We start from the raw sequence: 21,623 nt of genomic DNA, 5'->3' as shown, positions 1-21,623 counted from the left end.
TCCACTGTTAGAGGTGAATAAGATTAGGGCAGGTTTAGATAAAGTAGACAAAGTAAACATGTTCCCATTAGCGAGGTACAGGAGACACAGATTTAAGGTTTTGCACAGGGGATGCGGGGGTGATGTGAGGAAGAACTTTTTTACACAGCGAGTGGTAATGAACTCGCTGCCCACGAGGGTGGTGGAAGCAGAGACGATGAATGATTTCAAAAGGAAATTGGGTGGAAACCTGATGGAAATAAACTTGCAGGGGTACGGGGATAGAGTGGAGGGAATGGGACTGACTGGATTGCTCTACAGAGGACCAGTATGGACTCGATGGGCCAAATGGCCTCCCTTCTAAGTGGTAATGGCTCATTGACTATCATCTGTGGCCTTATACCCTACTATTGAACAAAATGTTAAAGTCTCTTTTCCTACATATAGCCAAAAAATTTCTACACAAATTTCCATTTGCTTTTTCAACTCATTAAAACTTCTAGCATACAAATTGAGACTTTAAAAAAATTACACATTTCACATGAATAAATTTATCCATAGGGTTTTTATTTGAAAGGGCCGACTTTTCTACACGACAGCAGCACAGAAACAGACCATTTGGCCCATCTGCTGCATGCCAGTATTTATGCTCCACATGAGCCTCCTCCCACCCGCTTACCACACCCTTCTGTTCCTTTCTCTCTAATGTCTCTCCAACTTCCCTTTAAACATATCTGTGCTATCCACCTCAACCCCTCCCTGTGGTAGCGATTTCCACATTCTCATCACTCGCTGGGAAATGAAGTTTCTCCCGAATTCCCCATCGGAGTTTCCATTCAAAAGGTCTCAACCTCTTCCAGCACTTTGGGTTTAAGACTCAATATCCATTCACTTGCAGCTGTATTTTCACTGTCTAAATATATATCAAAGGCTCCCTCGTAGCTGGAATATAAGGGCACTGAGACAGACGAATCACTGAATGTCCTGGTTCAACCCTCATCAGTGCGTGCATTACTTTTCAAAACTATGTAAATGAAATGCTAGAGAGGAAAACTTTAAAATGTTTATTTGGATAAAATTCCTGTTTAATATTTTGAAAGGTGGTGATAATTTGTGCAGTGATTTAACATCTCCTACTTGGGCAGCCCTTCAGGGTCGAGGATGACTTGCTTCCACTCCAGTCCAATGGGTTCTATGGTGGCTGAGAAGCCCAGCGTACCATCTGCAGACTGTGCCACATGCAGCGACAGCTGGAGATTGAAGGGTGGGGCAGATGGCTCCTTCACGGGTTTGCATCCTCTTTCGGACGCCTGGGCTTCACCTTCACAAAAGAACCTTCTCCATCCATTTTGGTCGGTCACAAGCCAGGGACTCCCATGAGTCGGTGTTACCTGGGGCGGGGGGAGGGGAAGGGGGGTGGGGAGGAAGAAGAGTCAATGAAGCGTCTCCTGCCTCCACTGAATTCTGAGTACAGCAGTTGCTTCCAGAGTCTGGTATCAGGCATATGAAAGAACTGTCCTGCGCACCAGAGTAGGTTTGGAGTGACTTGCGCCTCGCCACTGGGCATACTGGCTTGGGAAGAGGAAGCTGGTGTTGGATGGCCTTTCTAGTTTAAAGAAAATAAACTGCAGGAATGATTACGCATAATTATGCTTTTGAGGGACTCTGCATAGAGGTGGTTGGACATTTGACTCATTTTTAAGATTTTTTTCCCCCCCAAACACACCATATATTGGGAAGTCAAGGTGCCAAATGTGCTGATGTTGTAGCATATTAAATCATTCTGCTAGCATAGATGCTACCTAGAGGGACTCATCAACTTGGTAATGATATTCTTTGTTTGCCGATATGGAAAAATTTGAGGTTTAGTCGTCAGAATCCTCCAGGCCCATTTCAAACTCGCAGGCTTCCTATCTAAAATGGAACCCAATTTAATGGCTGCGGTCTTACCTTAAATCTGGCCCTTCCAAAGGGGCTTCCCTGAAGGAAATGTTCCCGATTTCGCTTTCTTTGGCACAGAGACCGAGGAACAGATGTAAGTGGTGTACAAAGTTAGGCATTTTATCTGTAATGGGGAGGGCCATGATGCAGAGTGGATATGAAGTACCCATTTACCTCAGGAGCTCTGTATTTGAGAGGACTGCCTAAGTGTGTCGGCACTCAAACAGAGGCAGTGTGTGCGCACGTGTGCGTGCAGGAGATTAATAGGAGTCAGGTTGTCTTGTTGGTTTTGAAAGATGGAAAGGATAGGGGTGTTAAGCTTGAGGTATAAGTAACTAGGTTAGATCTAATATTTGCATTTTTAGAGAAGTTGAGAGTTTGTTTGAATATCAAAGGGGAGTCAGCGATACCAAAAACCATCTTTACATTTCGCATGAGTTCCATAGGTAGAGTAGTGGGGTTACTATATTTTATTGACCCAAAAAGCAAAGACAAGACAGAAACAGAAAAAGATTTTATATGTGGAAGGGTTTGAGTTTCAAAGAGGTGTGAGAACAATGGAACTGGGATGGAAGGGGAAAGAGTTTAGGATTAGAGATAGCTGGAGCCCTGGGCCCGGAGAGGATGCCATTTGAACCGGCCATTCAGTCAACAGAAAAGTCCTGGGCTGCAACAAGCAGTTTTATTCTGAAGTGGATTCCAACAGAGTGGAAGAGGGTAGAGGTCATGTGCTATGCTTTTATTAAAGCTACAACACTTGGCCTTGTGTAATATTACTGGATTTTATAGTTAACCATCTATAAAAGGGACTGTTGCCTGGGAGGTGTTTACTTGTAGGTTTGACCAAGTAGAATTTTCCTTTTTTTTGGGGGAATGTTTTAAAAAAAAAACCTAACATCAATGGTGTAACTAATCTTGTGTGTTTACGTTTCCCTTTATTGTTGCTAATAAAACTCTTGCGATTTTAAGAAAGTAAAAGCATTACTGGACTTCTTACTAAGATCGGTACATCGCCTTTTTTTTGTATTATGTAAACAAGGGTATAGTCCATAAGACAAGTTTCCCTGAGATTTGGTTTGCACAACAATTAACACTGGCTGTGGTTATAACAATGGAAGATGGTCACACTCCCAAGGACCATCCGTGTAGCAAGGTACATGGAGACAAATTACTAGTGGACAACCAAAGGAATGGTTCAAGGATGCTTGTAGCCATGACACGAAGACCCTAAGCATCGACAATTGCACCTGGGAATCAATTCTTATGGGTTGGCATGCTATGCCACAAATGGTCAGTGGCAACAATCCCCAATGTCACTTGGCAGCTTCATGGTGCAGTGCCTGAGACAGAACCTGTCACTTGGCCTTCAAAGAGAAAGGTACACCAAGTGAAGACACCCCTCTGAATGGATCATTTGCTACCTGCCCACCATTGCCCACAGATTGACCTCACCAAGGGGAATGTTGGTATCCTTCAACAACCAGGAGACAAATTTAATGTCATTGGCAGAAGGATTAGATGGGCATAGAAACTGAACTGCCATATAAATATTGTGGCTACGAGAGGTCAGAAACCATGTGACAAGTAACTCATCTCCTGACTCCAAAGCCTGTCCACCATCTGCAAAGCACAAGTCAGGAGTGTGATGGAAAACTCCACTTGTCTGGATGAGTGCAGCTCCCACAACACTCAAGAAGCTCGACACCAACCAGGACAAAGCAGCCCCATTTGATTGGCACCCCATCCACAAACATTCACTCCCTCCATCAGTGACAGTAGCAGCAGTGTACACCATCTACAAGACACTGCAGGAATTCACCAAATCCCCTTCAAAGCACCTTCCAAACCCACAACCACCACCATCGAGAAGGACAAGGGCAGCAGACACATGGGAACACCACCACCTGGAAGTTGCCATCATTGTCACTCACCATCCCGAGTTGGAAATATATCAGCCATTTCTTCATTGTCATTGGGTCAAACTCGTGGAACTCCCTCCCTAACAGCACTGTGGGTGTATCTGTACCACATGTACTGCAGCTGTTCAAGGCAGCTCACTACCACCCTCAAGGGCGACTAGGGATGGATAATTAATGCTGGCCCAGCCAGCATAGCCCACATCCCATGAATTAATTTTTAGAAATTCATATGTGATGGGGTACAGGCAGCAACTTTACACACTTTTATTGGATGTGGACATCGCTGGCTTGGTCAGCATTTATTGCCCATCCCTAATTGACCTTGTTCAGACATTAAGAGTCAACCACATTGCTGTGGATCTGTTGTCACATGTAGGCCAGATAAGGACAAGAACATCTGAAGGTCAGTGAACCAGATGGGACTTTACAACAAGAAAAATGGTCAGACGTGGGGTCTATTTTTTTTTTAAAAATATAAATTTAATTCAAATTTCACCATTGGGATTTGGACCTAGGTCCCTGAGCATTACCCTGGGTCTCTGGAATACCAGCCTGGTGACAATACCACTACGCCACCACTTCCCCAAAAAATGCACTTGGAAATCTGCGTGTCATGCTGTAACCCACAAGGCTAGGGACCAATCCCAGTTGGCACAGACATGGGCTAAATGGCTTCACTATGCTGCAAATCAAAACAAAAATTGCTTTTAAAGTTATCCAGGGTTTGGGAACGTGTGTATACCTAATCCAGTTTCAGAAACATAACTACACAGTTATCATAGAGAAAAAATTCCAAGGTAGCTGACTCCAGGATAAATTGCATAAGTTATTCATTTTAATAAATCAATTCCTCACGAGTGACAGGCAGCTCCAACAAAAAGTCTTTGATGACCCACATACAAACCTGCATTTATGAAAACAGTATTTACAGGAAATTCTTGAACAGAACTGGAAAATGAAAAAGTGGATGACAAACAGGTTACATGCAGCAGTTAACAAAAAATGTTGAAGCCTTTAAAAATTTTTTTTTTTTTTTAAGTCAACTGCAGTTAAATCCTTCACTAAAGCTACTTTGAAAAGTCAGATCAGTCTGTACACATTAATAATTTTATTTAAATTCTGAAGTTTCTCAAATAACCGTAGTGGGTTCAGTTATCAACTGGAAATAGACTGAAACGTTAAGTTGTGCGAATTTTGACACTCCCAATAGCATTCCTTTCGTGAAATAAAATGAGACTCACTCAGCTGTAATCTGTACAAGAAACAGCTTTGTTTACATTTTCAGCAAAAAAGAGTTTACTTGCATTGCTCAGAAATCACATCTTTCATTTCTTTTGCACACATTTGGCATTTCCTTATTGAATCCTGGCCTTTCACCCACCAACTCCCCCTGCAGTGACAAGTTTCTAATATCTCCTCCTGTTGGGAGGAGAGGAAAACAAAGCATTGCCGTCAATAGTCAGCCATTCTGCCAAAATATTGGGCTCAATTAATTAGTGTTGATGTGCTTGAAACAAAGGTTCATTTTTTAAAAAAAAAAATTGAAGTGTTGCATCATATCCCCAACTGCTCGACAACCACACTGGACTCAGGTTAAAGTCAAAAATATCACGCCCATCACCTTTAAAAGTGGAGAGTCAGCAATTCAATCTACACTAGGGCTTACAAAGACCGTCATTAGCTGTTTAATGATGGTGTTTACTATTACAACATCTACAAGAGCTATTGCTACGTTTAACATGGGAAGGATAGAAGAAATTATCCCCAATATTGCATCAACACTTGGATGTACAATACAGCTTAAAAGCTTACAAAAGAAAACACATCTGGGTTATGTTGCTCATTCAGACAAAGAGGGTCAGTCAATATGTTGCATTGACAACAGCTGCAGGGTTGCAGTAATGTGCTTAGGCAAAACTTCACACCCACCTAGCATGGTAGCTACCAGCTGCAGTGAAATACGAGTCTTGTAGTGCCTAGCCTTCAATTTTGGCCCATGCCCATGTGAACTGCCAAGTAGAATTTCATCTGAAGGTCTTGGGATGAAATGGATATGTTTTGTACTTTCAGAAGAGAAGGCATTGTGCATTAACAATCTTGGACTGGCAGAGCATGGAATGCCTCTGCAACAAAGGTTACATTGCAGAATATGGAGGAAAAGAATAGGGAATTAAGCCACGTCACCTACCAGAGGATACCAACGTTGGCCTTTGATACTGAAGTTGAGCTTTGCTCTCCCTTCATGTGTACCAAACACCATTAGATTGTTGGGCCTCAAACAATGTTATTCACCCTTCAGTACATCCTCCATTTTCCTCTGAACACGGCAGGCATCGTCCGTAAACTTCTGCAGCATGGTATCCAACAAGCGGATGGTGGAAGCCCCAGACAGCTTCCCTCCAGGCAGGGTCTCGAGAAAGGGAATCCACTTCACGTAGCTGTGGGAGACCGACGCGTTTATCTCCGTCCACTTCAGCAGCTCCTCCGAGACTCCCTTCTCCGTCAGCATCTTTGCCATCGTGGTCTGGATCTCATCCGAGAGGACAAAGGTCGGCTGGCGAATCAGCTTGGCCCTTTTGCTCAAGGCCGGGTAGTCCAGCCCTAACAGGACGCGGTAAAGCCGGATCTCGTTGTACAGAAAGTGGACATTGGCCTGGTAAGGCAGCTGCTCGATCGGGATGGGGTCGATGAGGCAGCTGTAGACCGCCGACACCGGAATGAACTCCCTCAGGGAGTGCTTCAGCTCCATCTTGTTGGCCAGGTAGTGCAGGGAGAGCAGCAGGGCGTGTTTCTGGAGTGGGGGAGAGGAATTTCTCTGCAGAGCCTGGACGCACTCCAGAAAGTCGAACCTGTCAACCTGGTGGCAGGAGACACAGAAGAAGTGAGCAATCGCGTATTCAATGTCCAGGTTTTCAAAGTAGCCGGCGGTGAAAACATTCAGGACGTCCTCAACGAACTCCTTGTCCCTGTAGCCAGGAGGGCCCAAGTCAATCTTGGTGCGAATGAGGTAGAACTGCTTGCCAACCCGCCTGAGCTCGCTGGCAAGGGCTGCGACCTCCCACGTGAACCACGTCGATGACAGGATGAAGAAGCCGACGTACTTGTCGACCTCCACCGCCTTCAGGTAGTGGCCCGACGAGAAGCCGGATCCCCGAACGCTGGGCAGCTCCCAGAACACAGAGCTGGGGTTCCCCGGCCGGCTGTAAGGAGCCGGCTTTGTCACCTGTTGGGCGGGGCCGGTGGGTGCCGCGCCATCTTCGCCATCCTTGTAACCCATGACTGAATTAATGAAAGCAGACTTCCCCGCTCTCGGGGTCCCGGTGACCGCCACATGAACCGTCACGCTTTCCAATCTGCTCCTCTCAGCTTTCACCAAAGATGCCACTTCGGATATCCCGCCACGGCTCATGGCATCTGAAAATCTTCCTATAATCCCCTCAATTTCCAAATCCATGCTCGTAAACTGAGAGAAAAATAAACCATAGTTAGAATCTAATCTACAGCGTAGAAGAAAGAATGAACACACCGATGAGCTCCAAGAGTCCTCCTTCCGTTTCTAAGACCCACAAACACACGTGGGAGGAGAGAGGGAGTGGAGGTGCCACATAATGGATGGCACTAGTAATCCAGAGACACAGGGCAATGCTGTATGGGCCCGGGTTCAAATCCTGTCATGGCAGATGGTGGAATTAGAATGCATAAAAATCTTGTACTAAAAATTTAGTGATGGCCACGAACCCATCTGGTTCACTAATGCCCTTTCGGGAAGGAAATCTGCTGCTGTCCTTACCTGGTCTGGCCTACATGCGGTTAATTCTGACACCCACGCCCCATGAATGAATCAAAAAATTAACTCAATGCCAACTGAGGGAAGTCACCTTTTTCTCAGGCCTTGAGGAAACAGACAGGTCACTTTGTATAGATGGAGGCCTGATTTTAATCTCTTGCGTGCTAGTCTGCTAGATACAACAACAAGATTTGTCACACAAGGAGGCCATTCGATCTGTCAACTGAGCAATTCAGCTAGTGCCATTCCCCTGTAGTCCTGCATATTCTGCTGTCCTGTAGCCAAGATCTCACTATTTTTAAGAAACTTAAATGGCTAAATTACATGTTTGAAAAAACCTGGATGAAGGCTTACAAATGACTGGAGCTATTGCTGGCCGACTCAAAAAGTAACTTCCTGGCACTTAGAACAGCTGCCACTTCGTTATCTCTGAAGAGATGCCAATGATTGTTGTGACTGCAAAGATCAAATCCAAGGGAATTGTACAAAAACCAATTACATTTCTAAGGCCAAGGCCTGGCCAACAGAGAAGACCAGTCTGATGGTTCAAAGGACCCCAAAACCTCTTGGAAATGATTAATGGTTGAAACATTAACCATCAAGAATCCAGACTAAGGAATATAAATAAATCCTTTGTCCGAACCAAAGTGGAGAAGTGGGAGTCATATCACATGATTCCCCCACCACCCTAGCTGGGAGAACCAGTTACCCTGCCTTGTGGAGCTGCGAAGCAGATTGCTATCTTCCATAGAAGAAGTGGCAGCAGAGCCAGGACTCTGTCCAAGTTTAAATGGCCCTAGTCCCCATCTACACTGTTTCTACTGGAACTTACTGCACCAGCGCCTACAAAGCTAATTAATCTCATCATAGAAGTTCTGCGCACTGGAAAATTGAATTATCCAGGATTAGTCTTCAACCTGCCGACTCTGAAAGGAATACATCATTGGACCTTTGATTCTGGACTCCAGTGAAATAATTCCTATTTTCTGTGGTCTTTGCCCTGTACTTCTTCCTTTATCCCTCTTTTGTATGAATGTAAAAGTGGGTGGGGGTGTGGTGTGGCAAACCCTGCTTTGTACGTGTAAAATAAACTCCTCCGATTCTACCCTCGAATTTGCTGTGGAGTGGTTAATAAAAATTGGATCACATCAAAACGGAGGCTTGGGGAAAAAAAATGCCACCACTTTTGAAATCATTCATCCCCCCACTTCCACCGCCCCTCGCGGTGTTAAAAAATAAAAATGTTCTTCACACTTCTCCTCCTCCACCTCTTCCACCCCCCTCCCCCCGCCCTACACACCCCGTCTCTTAACTAAAATCTGTGTTCATAGTCCTTGGTATAATCAGTATCATCAGCTTTTCCTCTAACAGGTACAACGTGGAGAAGCTGGGATTGCTCTCTTGAGAATGGAGAAGCTTAAGAGGACATTGAAGTTCTTAAAAAAAAAATCACAAACCGTTCAATGGCAGCAGAGTTAGATTTTAAACGGGGGATTGCTGAAAAAACCGTAGCAACACGAGAAACTTTTTTTTAAAAAAACGCTTGTGAAATGATGGCAGCAACAGATTCTAAAACGAATATTCCTATTTGTGTAACTTTAAGGCTACAGGGAACACCACAAGAGCGGAACTAATCAGATAAGAGTCTGTACATGCAGGGTGGGCTGAACGGCCTCCCCGTGCTGTACAAATGCAGAAACTGTTCAGCCTGCAGATGGTCAACGGTGATGGTCGAGCATTCAGCTGGACGGCAGTGTAAATAAATGCAGGATTAATTACATCTAATGGAGGCAAGTCCCATATGCAAGAAGTCAACCAAACCCATTTCTACTCGGATGTAGAGAGGACAACCGCAAGGCACAGGGCCCTCTATGACCAGTTGTCTATGTTAGTGTGCGGGTAAATCATTTCTTCAAAAGTTCTCAAGCAAGCTATCAGGGTCACTGACCAGGGGAAGTCAATTCTGACAGCATAGAACTAAACAATCCACTCAAATTCAACCTTTTGATCTGCACATCAATCCAAGAAATACTATGATACAATGCCAAAAGTATCTTTACAGTGCAAGAGGACAACACTTGGCCCGTTGTGTCTGCACTGGCTCTCTGAAAGAGCATTCTGCATAGTCCCACTCCTCTGCCTTATCCCTGTAACCTCGCACACTTATCAGGGAGCAATCCAATTTCCCTTTGAATAGCTCAGTTGAACCTGCCTCCACCACCCTTTCAGGAAGTTCGTTCCAGACTCCAACCACCCTCTGGGTGAACACATTTTCCTCACCACATTTACTCCTTTTCCCACAATTATTTTGAATTTGTGCCCTCTAGTTCTTGATGTTCTCTTGAGTGGGAACAGTTTCACTATTTACACTGTCCATACCCCTCAGGATCTTGAATCTCTCTTATCTAGTCTGTTCTCAGCCTTATTTTCTCCAAGAGAGTCCCAGCCTATCCTTATAGCTACAGTTCTTTATCCCAGTTATCATTGAGAATCTAGAGAATATATCAATCAATATTTTCTTTGGAACATAGGGAAACCTAATACAACCCCTCCTGCCCACACCAGTGGTAATGCTCCAGTCAAGCCTCCTCCCACCCAACTCAGTATACCTCTATTCCCATTTCCCTAATGTATTTAAAGGGGAAAGATGGATAAATACATCTACACTAAATACCTCAACTACTCCTTGTGGAAGCGAGTTCCACATTCTCCTCCACTCTCTGGGTAAAGAAGTTCCTCTTGAATTCCCCACTGGATTTATTAGTCACAATCTTATATTGATGATCCCTAGATCTGGTCTCCCCCATAAATGGAAACCTATTATAATCACATTCATATGTTTAAAGACCCCAGTCAGCATCTAAAAGCTAAGTACTAGGGAACATCATTGGGTGATTCTCAAAAAAACAAGCCAGAATATCCAATTTAGAACAAAGTCAGATTTTTCACTGTAAAATAATGTAACATTACAACTCAGTCAGAACTCTAGACTAGCAACTCAAATTAATAAGCATCGTTATTTGTCAGGAAAATCAATAGCATTTCAAATCAAATTAATTGTGCAAAGCTGCTCAATGGCCTGATCAATCTATCACTGCAGTGCTTAGCACATTTAGATTTAACATATATCTCCACCAAGACAGCATTATTCAACTGAGAGATTACATCGTGCTAAAAAGGGACTGGAAATTAATTACAGACACCAAACATTCACTTTCCCTCTCCCACAAACCATTTCTATCTCAATTTCGAATCAGTTTTCTGGTTTAGGCTGGAGGCCAACAGCTCCAACGAACATTAGTCATATTAAAGGAGGATCGACTCTGCACTACCAGTCACAATTACAGGACAAAAAGGTAGCTCTTTCAAATAAACCAACACAAATAGCCTTCTTCCTCTTGGACATGTTATTCCATGAATCATTTACTAAGAAACTTTAATGGTTTTGGAAAAGTCTCTGAGCTCACTGGAAACATTCAGAGCCACCCTATTTTGTTTAGTGGAAGGACAGACAAGGAGCTGCTCAGCAATTCAAATTTCCAAAAACGCAAAGGGAACGTTGCTTCAAGAGCTTTTAGGTTCCTCACTCACCACAGAAGTAACAAGCATGCTAAAAACGGATAGTAGTGCTATGACAAAGATGAGGGGAACAATGGGTTTTTTCCTCAATAGTTCACAAAAACTGTTACCAGCCATTTTAATTCTCTACCTTACTCTCACTCCAACCTCTGTCCTCAGCCTGCTCCACTATTCCAGTGAAGCCCAAGGAACAGTACTTCATCTCTCGAATCAGACACTACCTATAGCCTTCAAAGTTCAACAATTTCAGACTAATCTCTGCCCCCATTTTGTTTCCTTTGCCAGTTTCATTTTTACTTTTTTTTTAAAGCATTCAGACAACAGCTGCTCTTAAAATTTCTGCCATTCACACCTATAGACACATTTTGCTTCTTTACTTATCCCAAAACTAATTTCCTTAACACCACAAAACCTCCCATCCTTCAATCACTTACATTTCAATTTTGAAAGCAATCATCTCCACTTGCTGAAAATCTATTCCATTTCTATCTTTACTCAGTTCTGATAAGAGGTCCTCAGCCTGAAACATTAACTCTACTTGCTTTTCTCCTTTCTCCCCACAGATAGTGCCCAGCCTGCTGATTGCTCCCAACATTTCCTGTTTGTCTTCAACTGAAGGCCCATCATCCACTTACCTGGCTGAATATCCTCCACTAACCATCCAATCACACAACTCTGCCAAATGCTCCCACAGCTTTTATATAATGCTAATTGATCTCTTCTGACTATTTAACTGAAGCACCTATGTCAATTTGTAAAAGGTGCAGCCCAGTTTCCATTAACTCGTTGTCGCCTCTCAGAATATTTATTATGTAACATCTCCACCATCTGATTGAGCCAATTATTGGTTAATGGAAGCAAAGGGGCATCCAAAGTGACTAACTTGACTCAGAAACCAGCTGTGAAATGTTGCATCCACTTAGACATGATAATGGTGAAGTAAAATGGCCACCCCCATGGGACACGACAGTTAAATAGTAGTCAGGGTGCAAGGGGTAGTAATCTCGCCCCCGAATCAAAAGGTTGTAGATTTGTAGTCCCATTCCAAAGACATGAGCACAACATCAAGTCTCACACTCCTCAGTGCCAGTACTGAGAGTGTGCTGCCCTGTCAGAGGGCCAGTACTGAGAGAGTGCTGCTCTGTCAGAGGGTCAGTACTGAGGATGATCTGCACTGTCAGAGAGTCAGCACTGAGGATGATCTGCACTGTCAGAGGGTCAGTACTGAGGAGCGCTGTACTGTCAGAGGGTCAGAATTGAGGATCGCTGCATTGTCGGAGGGTCAGTACTGAGAGAGTGTTGGAGCGGGGATCAGTACAGAGGGAGTACTGCCTCTTAGAGGGTCAGCACTGAAGGCAAGATGTACTGACAGTGTGCTGCACTGTTAGGGGTGGGGAGGTTGAGTACTGAGGCAGCGCCGCCCTGTCGGAGGGTCAGTACTGAGGGAGTGCTGCACTGTCGGAGGGTCAATGCTGAGAGAGTGCTGCACTGTTGGACGGTCAGTACTGAGGGAGTGCTGCACTGTCAGAGGGTGAGTACTGAAGGAATGCTAGACTGTTGGAGGGTCAGTACTGAGGGAGTGCTGCCCTGTCGGAGGGTCAGTACTGAGGGAGCGATGACTGGTCAAAGGGTCAGTACTGAGGGAGCGCTGCACTGACGGAGGGTCAGTACTGAGGGAGTGCTGCACAGTGAGAGGATGAGTGCTGAGGGAATGCTGCACTGTCGGAGGGTCAGTATTGAGGGAGCGCAGTACTGTCGGAGGGTCAGTACTGAGCGAGTGCAGCACTGTCGGAGGGTCAGTACCGAAGGAGTGCTGCCCTGTCGGAGGGTCAGTACTGAGGGAGTGCTGCCCTGTCGGAGGGTCAGTACTGAGGGAGTGCTGCCCTGTCGGAGGGTCAGTACTGAGGGAGTGCTGCCCTGTCGGAGGGTCAGTACTGAGGGAGTGCTGCCCTGTCGGAGGGTCAGTACTGAGGGAGCGCTGCACTGACGGAGGGTCAGTATTGAGGGAGTGCTGCACTGTCAGAGGATGAGTCCTGAGGGAATGCTGCACTGTCGGAGGGATGACATTCGGATGACACATTAAACTGAGGCCCTGTCTTCTCCAGTTGGCATTTAGCAGCTAATTCTCTTCAACTGAATTGCTTGTTACCTTTGATGTGCTCCATGCAAACCACCTTCCTGTGGAACTAAGAAATTATTGGGATGGATCAATGATTACTGGCCATCTTCTAGTTGTCTCTATCAATGTATGACGTTTAATACCCCAATCCTCTAGACATGCTTACACAGGGCTAGGAATTGGTATGGTTAAAATTAAAAACTTTAAAAAAAACTTAAAGATAGTTTGTCCTGTTGTAAAATTGTTTTTTCATTCTTTCATTTATTGCCCATTCCTAATTGCCCCTTGAGAAGGTGGTGGTGAGCTGCCTTCTTGAACAGCTGCAGACCCTGTGGTGGAGGTACAACCACAGTGCTGTTAGGGAGGGAGTTCCAGCGATAGTGAAGGAACGGCGATATACTTCCAAGTCAGGATAGTATGTGACGTGGAGGAGAACTTCCAGGTGGTGGTGTTCCCATTTATCTGCTGCCCTTGTCCTTCGTGGCGGTGCAGGTTGCAGGTTTGGGACGTACTGTCAAAGGATCCTTGGTGAGCTGCTGCAGTGCATCTTGTAGATGGGGCACACTGCTGCCATTGTGCGTCGGTGGTGGAGGGAGTGAATGTTTGTGGATGTGGTGCCAATCAAGCGGGCTGCTTTGTCCTGGATTGTGTCGAGCTTCTTGTGTGTTGTGGGAGCTACACTCATACAGGCAAGTGAAGAGTATTCCATCACACACCTGACTTGTGCCTTGTAGATAGTGGACAGGCTTTGGGAAGTCAGGAGGTGAGTTACTCACCTCAGAATTCCCAGTTAATAGCTCTTGTAGCTATAGCATTTTATATGGCTCGTCCAGTTCAGTTTCTAGCCAATGGTAACCTCCCAGGGTGTTGATAGTGGGGGTTTCAGTGATGGTAATGTCATTGAACATCAAGGGGAGATGCTTAGATTCTGTCTTGTTGGCAACTGTCATTGCCTGGCACTTAATGATTCACAAATGTTACTTAAAGAAATGGTTCAAATTGTTCATCCCCCGAGATGCTCCTGAGTTTAGTGTGTCACTGTACAATTTAGCTGAGTGCACTGCTAAGGTTCTATTGAATGGCGAAGTTTAATCAGTCAGACAATAGATTATTAGGCAAGAAGGGGCCAGCATGGAGCAGAAGGAAAATATTCAGCCCCTCGGGCCTGCTCCGCCATTCAATAAGATCGTAGATGATCTTGTACCTTACTCCACTTCCTCACCCGACATATCCCCATATCCCTTAATATCCAAAAACGTATCAATCTCAGTCTTGAATATACTCAACGACTGAGCATCCACAATTTTTTAGGGCAGGGAATTCCGAAGGTTCACAATGCTCTGAGCGAAGAAGTTTCTCCTCATCTCAGTCCAAAATTATCAACCCTTTATCCTGAGACTGTGACCACCCCATCCCCTGCCCCCCGCCTCTCCAGCCTGTGGGGAAATCCGGACTTGGAAATATATCGCCGTTCCTTCACTGTCGCTGGGTCAAAATCCTGGAACTCCCTCCCTAACAGCACCATGGGTGTACCTACACCACGTGGACTGCAGCGGTTCAAGAAGTGAGCTCACCACCATCTTCTCAAGGGGAAATTAGTGATGGGCAATAAATGCTGGCCCAGCCAACATCCTGTGAATTAATTTTTTTTAAAAAGTGATCGCTTATTTTCTCAAATTCTAACTTGATGGTGGACAGATTGGCATATGGCATTTTTTTCAGGCACCATCTCGTTTCTGGGACAGCTTTGCTGAATCATCTAGCACAGTGTGCATGACTAGAGGTCTATAAAGATTTGAGCTTTCCATCACAATCTGTAAAGTGAGACAAGGACAGAGGTCACATCTCTATCCAAACGGGAATCAGGATAATTGCGTATATTTCTCAGTATATTCACTGCTTCGAGGCATTATCTCTGTCCAAGAGTGGATTAAGGAGAAGAAAAGGCTTGCGTTGCCAATAAATTAGAGCACAGAAGATGGCTATTTGGCCCATTGTGACTGCTGGCTCTCTGAAAGAACAGTCATGCAAGTTCTGGTACAATTACATTGCTTTTATATTCTGTGCCTCCATTTATAAACTCAAGGAACCCATTTGCTTTTATTATCACCGTATCAACTCCGTTGAACAGTAGCCTTGTGGTCATGTTACTGGACTAATAATTTCGAAACGTGAGTTCAAATCCCACCATGGCCAGAAGGAATTTAAATTAGGTTCATTAAATAAATCTGGAATTAAAAGTGAGTAACAGTGATCATGATACTATAATTATTGTTGTAAAAAAACAACTGGTTCATTAATGTCCTTAAGGGAAGGAAATCTGTCATCCTTACCCGGTCTGGCCTGCATGTGATTCCAGAACCACAGCAACGTGGTTGACTCCTAGCTGCCCTCTGCAATGGCCCAGCAAGCCAGTCAGTGGAATTCAAAAAGGCAAATCCCCATCATCTTCTCAAGGGGAAATGAGGGAGGAGAAATAAATGCCAGCCATGAATGAACGGAAAATAAGGGACCTGCCACCTTTAGGTTTGGGCTAATGTCTCTCTGCTCATCTCCACATAACCCATACGTTACATTTCATGGTGGCACAATGATCAAGGGTTGCGCTTAATTCTGAGGATACTAGTTTGGGTGCCAGGAAGTGGGAACTTCAGTAAGGAACGCAACAACTAAACTCAGAGTAGGTGGCGATGGAAGGTGTTTAGGTGTAGAGAGACAGTATTTAAACTACATAACATTGTGGTGTGAGCACTCATCCTTTTATTGTCGTGTTCAGAAGGTGCCAGTGTGTGGTGCACTCATGTTCCTCCATCTTTGGCAGGAAGGGATCATTCTGGTTTCCTGTTATGGTGTGGTGAAGACAGCAGAGACAAGGTGTTTATAGTCTGGGATCCTTATAACCCGTGTCTCTCGTGTGGAGACATCAGTTGCAAGTTTCATGGTCCGGTCCGCTTGGCTCTCAGTCCCTGTTCCAGAGTCAGTCCCTGTTCCAGCTTCAGCAATGCAAGATCTTCATGATGGCTTTGCGGAACTCCACGTTGAAGGTTGTATAGATGATGGGGTTGATGACGTAACCCAGCCAGGCGCAGGCGCTGTAGAGCGCTGGCGGGATGTGGCGCGTCTGGCAGTGGACGTTCAGGATATGAGTGATGAAAAACGGCAGCCAGCAGATGATGAAGACGCCTGCCAATCCGACAGAGAGAGAGAGAGGAAAAGAGTCGTCAATGAACGTGTGGGCCATTTGTCATTGCAACACAGTGACTCGCGAAAGGGTTCCTACCCCACTCAGAGCTCCTCAACCATATGGCAACAGGGCTCCATTAATTACTTACAGTTGCTAGTTCTTTGCTAAAATTCACATTACATCCCTGACACACAAGCTTACAAATTTGGTATCATCGGTATAGAATCCAATCCTAGAACATAGCGATTTCATACAACTTAGCCTATTATTCTAGATCATTGTAACACGATAGGACTCAGGCTAATCTACTGGGAGTATGGTAACACTATACACAGCCATTAGTCTAGATCATTACATATCCATGCAGCTTGGCCTACTGCTCTAGAACTTTGCGGTCTGGTAGAATGCAGCCTATTGTTCTAGATCACAGCAAACCCCATGAACTTGGACTGTTGATCTAAGTCATTGTGCTACAATGCAACTTAACCTATGGTTCTAGATCATTGTGCCACAAGGAAACTTTGTCTATTTTTCTAGATCATTTAAAGACTATGGAAGTTAGTCCACAGTAATAGAGCATGTAATTTATACTACAGCCCTAGATCATTTCAAGATCCATGGAACCTTTCCTCTTCTTATAAATAATTGAGACACAATGGAATCTCGTTTATTGTTCTAGATGGTTGTAACTACATAGAACTCGGTCTGTTGTTCTAGATCATTGTAAGAACTGATAGACTTTGCCTATTCTAGATCAGGTTGACACAAGGCACCTAAAACATTGTTCTAGACCACCGAGGCTGTGGATCTTGGGCTATTGTTCTAAATCATTGTGTCTCGGTGGAACATAGTCTATTGTTCTAGTTTGTTCTAGACTCACCTAAGACAACCGCCAACATCTGTGTTGCATTCTTCTCCTTCTGGCGGGACAGTTTGCTTTCGCTGCTGATTTGGCCACTGGCACCTGTTTCTCGTCCGATACCCTCTGCACCTCAAAAGCACTCCGCCTGAAGAACCTTGCTTGGCCATTGCACTCGGGGTCCGCGGATACCTCGATGGGGGAAGGGGCCTTCCATTTACCAGCCATCAGGCAGGATCCGGAAGTGGTCCCGAGCTGGAAAGCCAGCAGAGTTCCTGTTGGCCTTGAGCTCTCGGGATGCCCCACAAAGCGGGCTCCCTCAGATTCTTCAGAGCAAGGGATTGCTTCTCGTACCAGTGTCTAGGATGCCAAAAAGAAGAGAAAATGGGTGTTACCAACAGCCAACAGCACAGACCAGAGCACACACAAATCACAGGAGAGGACAAGGAAGGGAATGACAAAAGGCCCTTGGTTCCAAGTCACCATTTTGTACATGGGGTGTGGGCAGTTAACTTGTTCACAGTATCATACTGCACAGAAGGCCATTAAGCCCATCGAGCCTCTGCTGGCTCTTTGAAAGAGCTTTATAATTAGTCCCACACTTCCGCCCGCTCTTTGCCCAACAGCCTGACAAATTTTTCCCCATCAACTATTTACCCAATTCCTCTTTTGAAAGTTCCTACTGAATCTGCTTACACTGCTCTTTCAGGCAGCGCCTTCCAGATCACAGCAACTCACTGTGTAAAAAGAAAAAAAACTCCTCATCTCCCCCTCTTTCTTTTATTGATTATCTTCAATCTGTGTCCCTCTGGTTACCGACCCTCCTGACACAGGAAACAGTTTCTCCTTATTTACTCTATCCGAACCCCTCATGATTTTGCCCACCTCGATTAAATCTCTCTCTGAACCTTCTCTGCACTAAGGAGAACAATCCCAACTTCTCCAATCTCCCCATGGAAGTGAAAGGAATTGGGGTTCTGTGCGATGGGAATGGATCGATCTATTGACATTCTGCACAATAGGAGTGAAGGAGAAGGGGCTTGTTCCATTGGGATTGTGTACAATGGGAGTGAGTGGGAAGAGGTTTGGGTCCATTGAGATTCCGTGCGATGGCAGCGAATGGGAAGAGAGTTGATCAATGACCTTTGGAATGATTGGTGACCCTAGCGACAAGTGGGAATTTCGGCCACTCAAATTGAACTGGGAATTTGTCAATCAGCTCCGAGGATTCTGCTGTCTCCAGATGAGGCCTTAACAATTTCTTTTTACTCACACTGGTGCTCCCGTTTGATTGGACCATTAAAGTGCAAAGTTTGACATCTTCCGGGTGTGTGCACTTATTCTGAAACTAAATAAAACAAAAAATGGAATTATCGACCCTAGCAACAGTGTAGGCACAAACATGGATACAAATACTTCATATTGGCCATAAAGAAAATCCATTGTTTACAATTTGAATTGAGAGATTAGCCATTAAATAGGGCAAAACTCCTTTCAAAATTACTGACTTAAGTATTGCATTTTTTTAAAAAATGATTCGTTCATGGGATGTGGGCTTCACCAGCTGGGCCAGCATTTGTTGCCCATCCCTAATTGCCCCTTGAGAAGGTGGGGGTGAGCTGCCTTCTTGAACAGCTGCAGTCCATGTGGTGTAGGTGCACCCACATCGCTGTTAGGGAAGGAGTTCCAAGATTTTGTCCCAGCAACAGTGAAGGAACAGCCGATATATTTCCAAGTCAGGATGGTGCTTGGCTTGAAGGGGAACTTTCAGGTGGTGGTGTTCCCATCTATCTGCTACCTTTGTCCTTCTAGATGGTCATGGTCGTGGGTTTGGGAGGTACAGTCCAAGGAGGCTTGGTGGGTTGCTGCGGTGCGTCTTGCAGATGGTACACTCTGCTGCCACTGTGCGTCGGTGGTGGAGGGAGTGAATGTTTCAGGTGGAATACGATTGTGTGAAACATACAGTAATATTGCACAAAGAAATTTCACTCTAAAAAGCATGTTTTTTAAATAATAAAGCAAGATACCGTCCCCTTCAAATACTCCCAGGTCAGGTACAGCACGGGGTTAGATACAGAGTAAAGCTCCCTCCACACTGTCCCCATCAAACACTCCCAGGACAGGTACAACACTCGGTTAGATGTGCAGTTCGCTCTATGCCTGCCAATCTGCAGCCTCCTTCAAAAGACCAACATGCTATACCTGTGGTGACAGCACTACCTCAGTCATCTTGTATCCTCCCTTAAATGGCAGGTTGAAAGCAACTCTACATCATGGTAGTGCGTCTGATACAAAATGGATCGAAGACACTCTAACCCATGTCGAATTGAACCCGTGCAGCCTCTACGCAAAGCAAACTTGGGCAGGATTTAATCGCAGTGTCTAGAGGTTAAAGGTCAGTCACTTACACCACGCCCAGTACGCACATCCCCTCATTTTAATATTTGAGCTTGTTATTTTCTCTTCCGACTTTTATGGGCGGTTGGGTTTCATGCTCCATGGCAACGCTGATCCTCTTAGCTGCCACGCGCTTCCTCCTCCGTCTCAGCATGGCATAGATCTGGATGTAAACTAACAGCGTCACGATGAAGGGAATGTAGAAGGAGACAATAGAGGAATATAAGATAAAAGAATGGTTCATGATGGCACAGATGATCTCGTCCCTTTTATCTGGAAGAGGACAGAGCACATTCCTGGTCTCCATAATTGCAAAAACTGTCATTGAGTCACTGGAGAAGATGTAACTAAAGGTTCACAAAGATGGCACTCGAATTACGAGCTTATAACTACCAGGCAAGACTGAACAGGCTGGGACTCTTTCCTCTAGAAAAGGGAAGGCTGAGGGGTGACCTGATAGAAGCCTTTAAAACTATGAAAGAGTTTTGACAGGGTGAACCTAGAGAAGTTGTTTCCACTTTTGGGGTGGGGTGGGGTGGGGGAGGGTAAGGCGGGTGGGAGACCAGAACGAGACGGCCATCAATATAAGATAGTCACTAGTGTTGTTTGTGCCTGCATGCCACTGTAATGTAAAGGTACTCGACAGAGTAAGGGTTAGAGAGGGACTGGAGAATAGCAGCACCCACGGTATGATGTATAAAGTCACATGGTAACAGACTGAGAGAACAGTCTAGAGAGAACACTCTGGAACCAGCCTGCATGGAGGTAGCAGCGCCATGCATGACAGTAACCTGAGATCTGTAAATAGATAAAGAGTTCATGTTTAAATCTACAAGTCTCAAGGTTGCATTGTTGAGACACCACCGCGCACCATAATACAACATGGTTGGCAGTGGTTGGATACCAGCACTATCAGCATAGTACAACAACTAGTAAATCCAATGGGGAATTCAGGAGAAACTTCTTCACCCAGAGAGTGGGGAGAATGTGGAACTCAATCCCACAGAGAGTGGTTGAGGTGAATATTATTGATGTATTTAATGGGGAAGCTGGATAAATACATGAGGGAGAAAAGAATAGAAGGAAATGGTGATGGGGGAGATAAAGATGGGGTGGGATTGGGCTCGTGTGGAGTATAAATTCTCCTCCTCCACCCCCTCTGGTTCTTTTCCCGATTCTCTTCAATCTGTGGTCCTCTGGTTACTGGCCCTCCTGCCACTGGAAACACTTTCTCCTTATTTTCTCTGTCAAAACCTCTCAGGATTTTGCATGCCTCAATTAAATCTCCCCATGAACCTTCTCTGCTCTAAGGAGAACAATCCCAGCTGATCCAGTCTCTCCATATAACTGAAGTCCCCAATCCTTGGGACTGTTGTGAGAATTCTCATGCCCCTCCCTTACCATAGAAGGAAACAACAGAGGAATAAAAGATGAAATAAGGGTTCTTGATGGGCACAGCTTACCAGGGTGGTTTTTTAGCTCGAAGAGCAGCGGGCACGAGATGGCGAAGGACAGCATCCAGATCATAGTTATCATCAACGTGACTCTCTGCTTGGAGCTGTAGCGGGTATTGTAGAGCATTGGCATGACAACCGCTGTATACCTGCAAGGGGTGGCCAAGAAACAGGTTAGAGCTGTTGATGAACCGGACGGTCTTTAAAAAGCTCCAAAATAGGTGGTGAGTGAAGCAGGGAAGTAAGTTCAAAAGGCCAAATGGCCTACTCCTGTAGCCATGGCAACCAAGGGAGGTTGAGGATGGGGATCCATTGATCCAATCGGAAAAAGGTACACAATACTCCCAAGAACCAGACAAATAGGAGCAGGAGGAGGCCATTCGGCCTCTCGAGCCTACCCCACCC

At 45.1% G+C, this 21,623-nt stretch overlaps 1 protein-coding gene across 1 annotated transcript in view; it reads right to left on the bottom strand.

Annotated features, from left to right (window-relative positions):
- The window catches only part of LOC144674310 (uncharacterized), an 83,998-nt gene that overhangs the window by 40,043 nt on the left and 22,332 nt on the right, over positions 1 to 21,623 (bottom strand). Inside the window, exons 3-6 of the mRNA XM_078535729.1 lie at positions 21,228 to 21,367; positions 19,838 to 20,037; positions 17,473 to 17,727; positions 6,142 to 7,302 (exon numbers count right to left, since the gene is read on the bottom strand). Coding sequence (XP_078391855.1) covers positions 6,142 to 7,302; positions 17,473 to 17,727; positions 19,838 to 20,037; positions 21,228 to 21,367 — 1,756 coding nt within the window. The remainder of the gene's footprint in view (positions 1 to 6,141; positions 7,303 to 17,472; positions 17,728 to 19,837; positions 20,038 to 21,227; positions 21,368 to 21,623) is intronic.

This window comes from Cetorhinus maximus, unplaced genomic scaffold (assembly GCF_964194155.1).
Source record: "Cetorhinus maximus unplaced genomic scaffold, sCetMax3.hap1.1 HAP1_SCAFFOLD_625, whole genome shotgun sequence".
In the NCBI taxonomy this organism is placed as follows: Eukaryota; Metazoa; Chordata; class Chondrichthyes; order Lamniformes; family Cetorhinidae; genus Cetorhinus; species Cetorhinus maximus.
The sequence above is the reverse complement of the archived record's forward strand: the minus strand, read 5'-3'. Positions and strand labels throughout refer to the sequence as shown.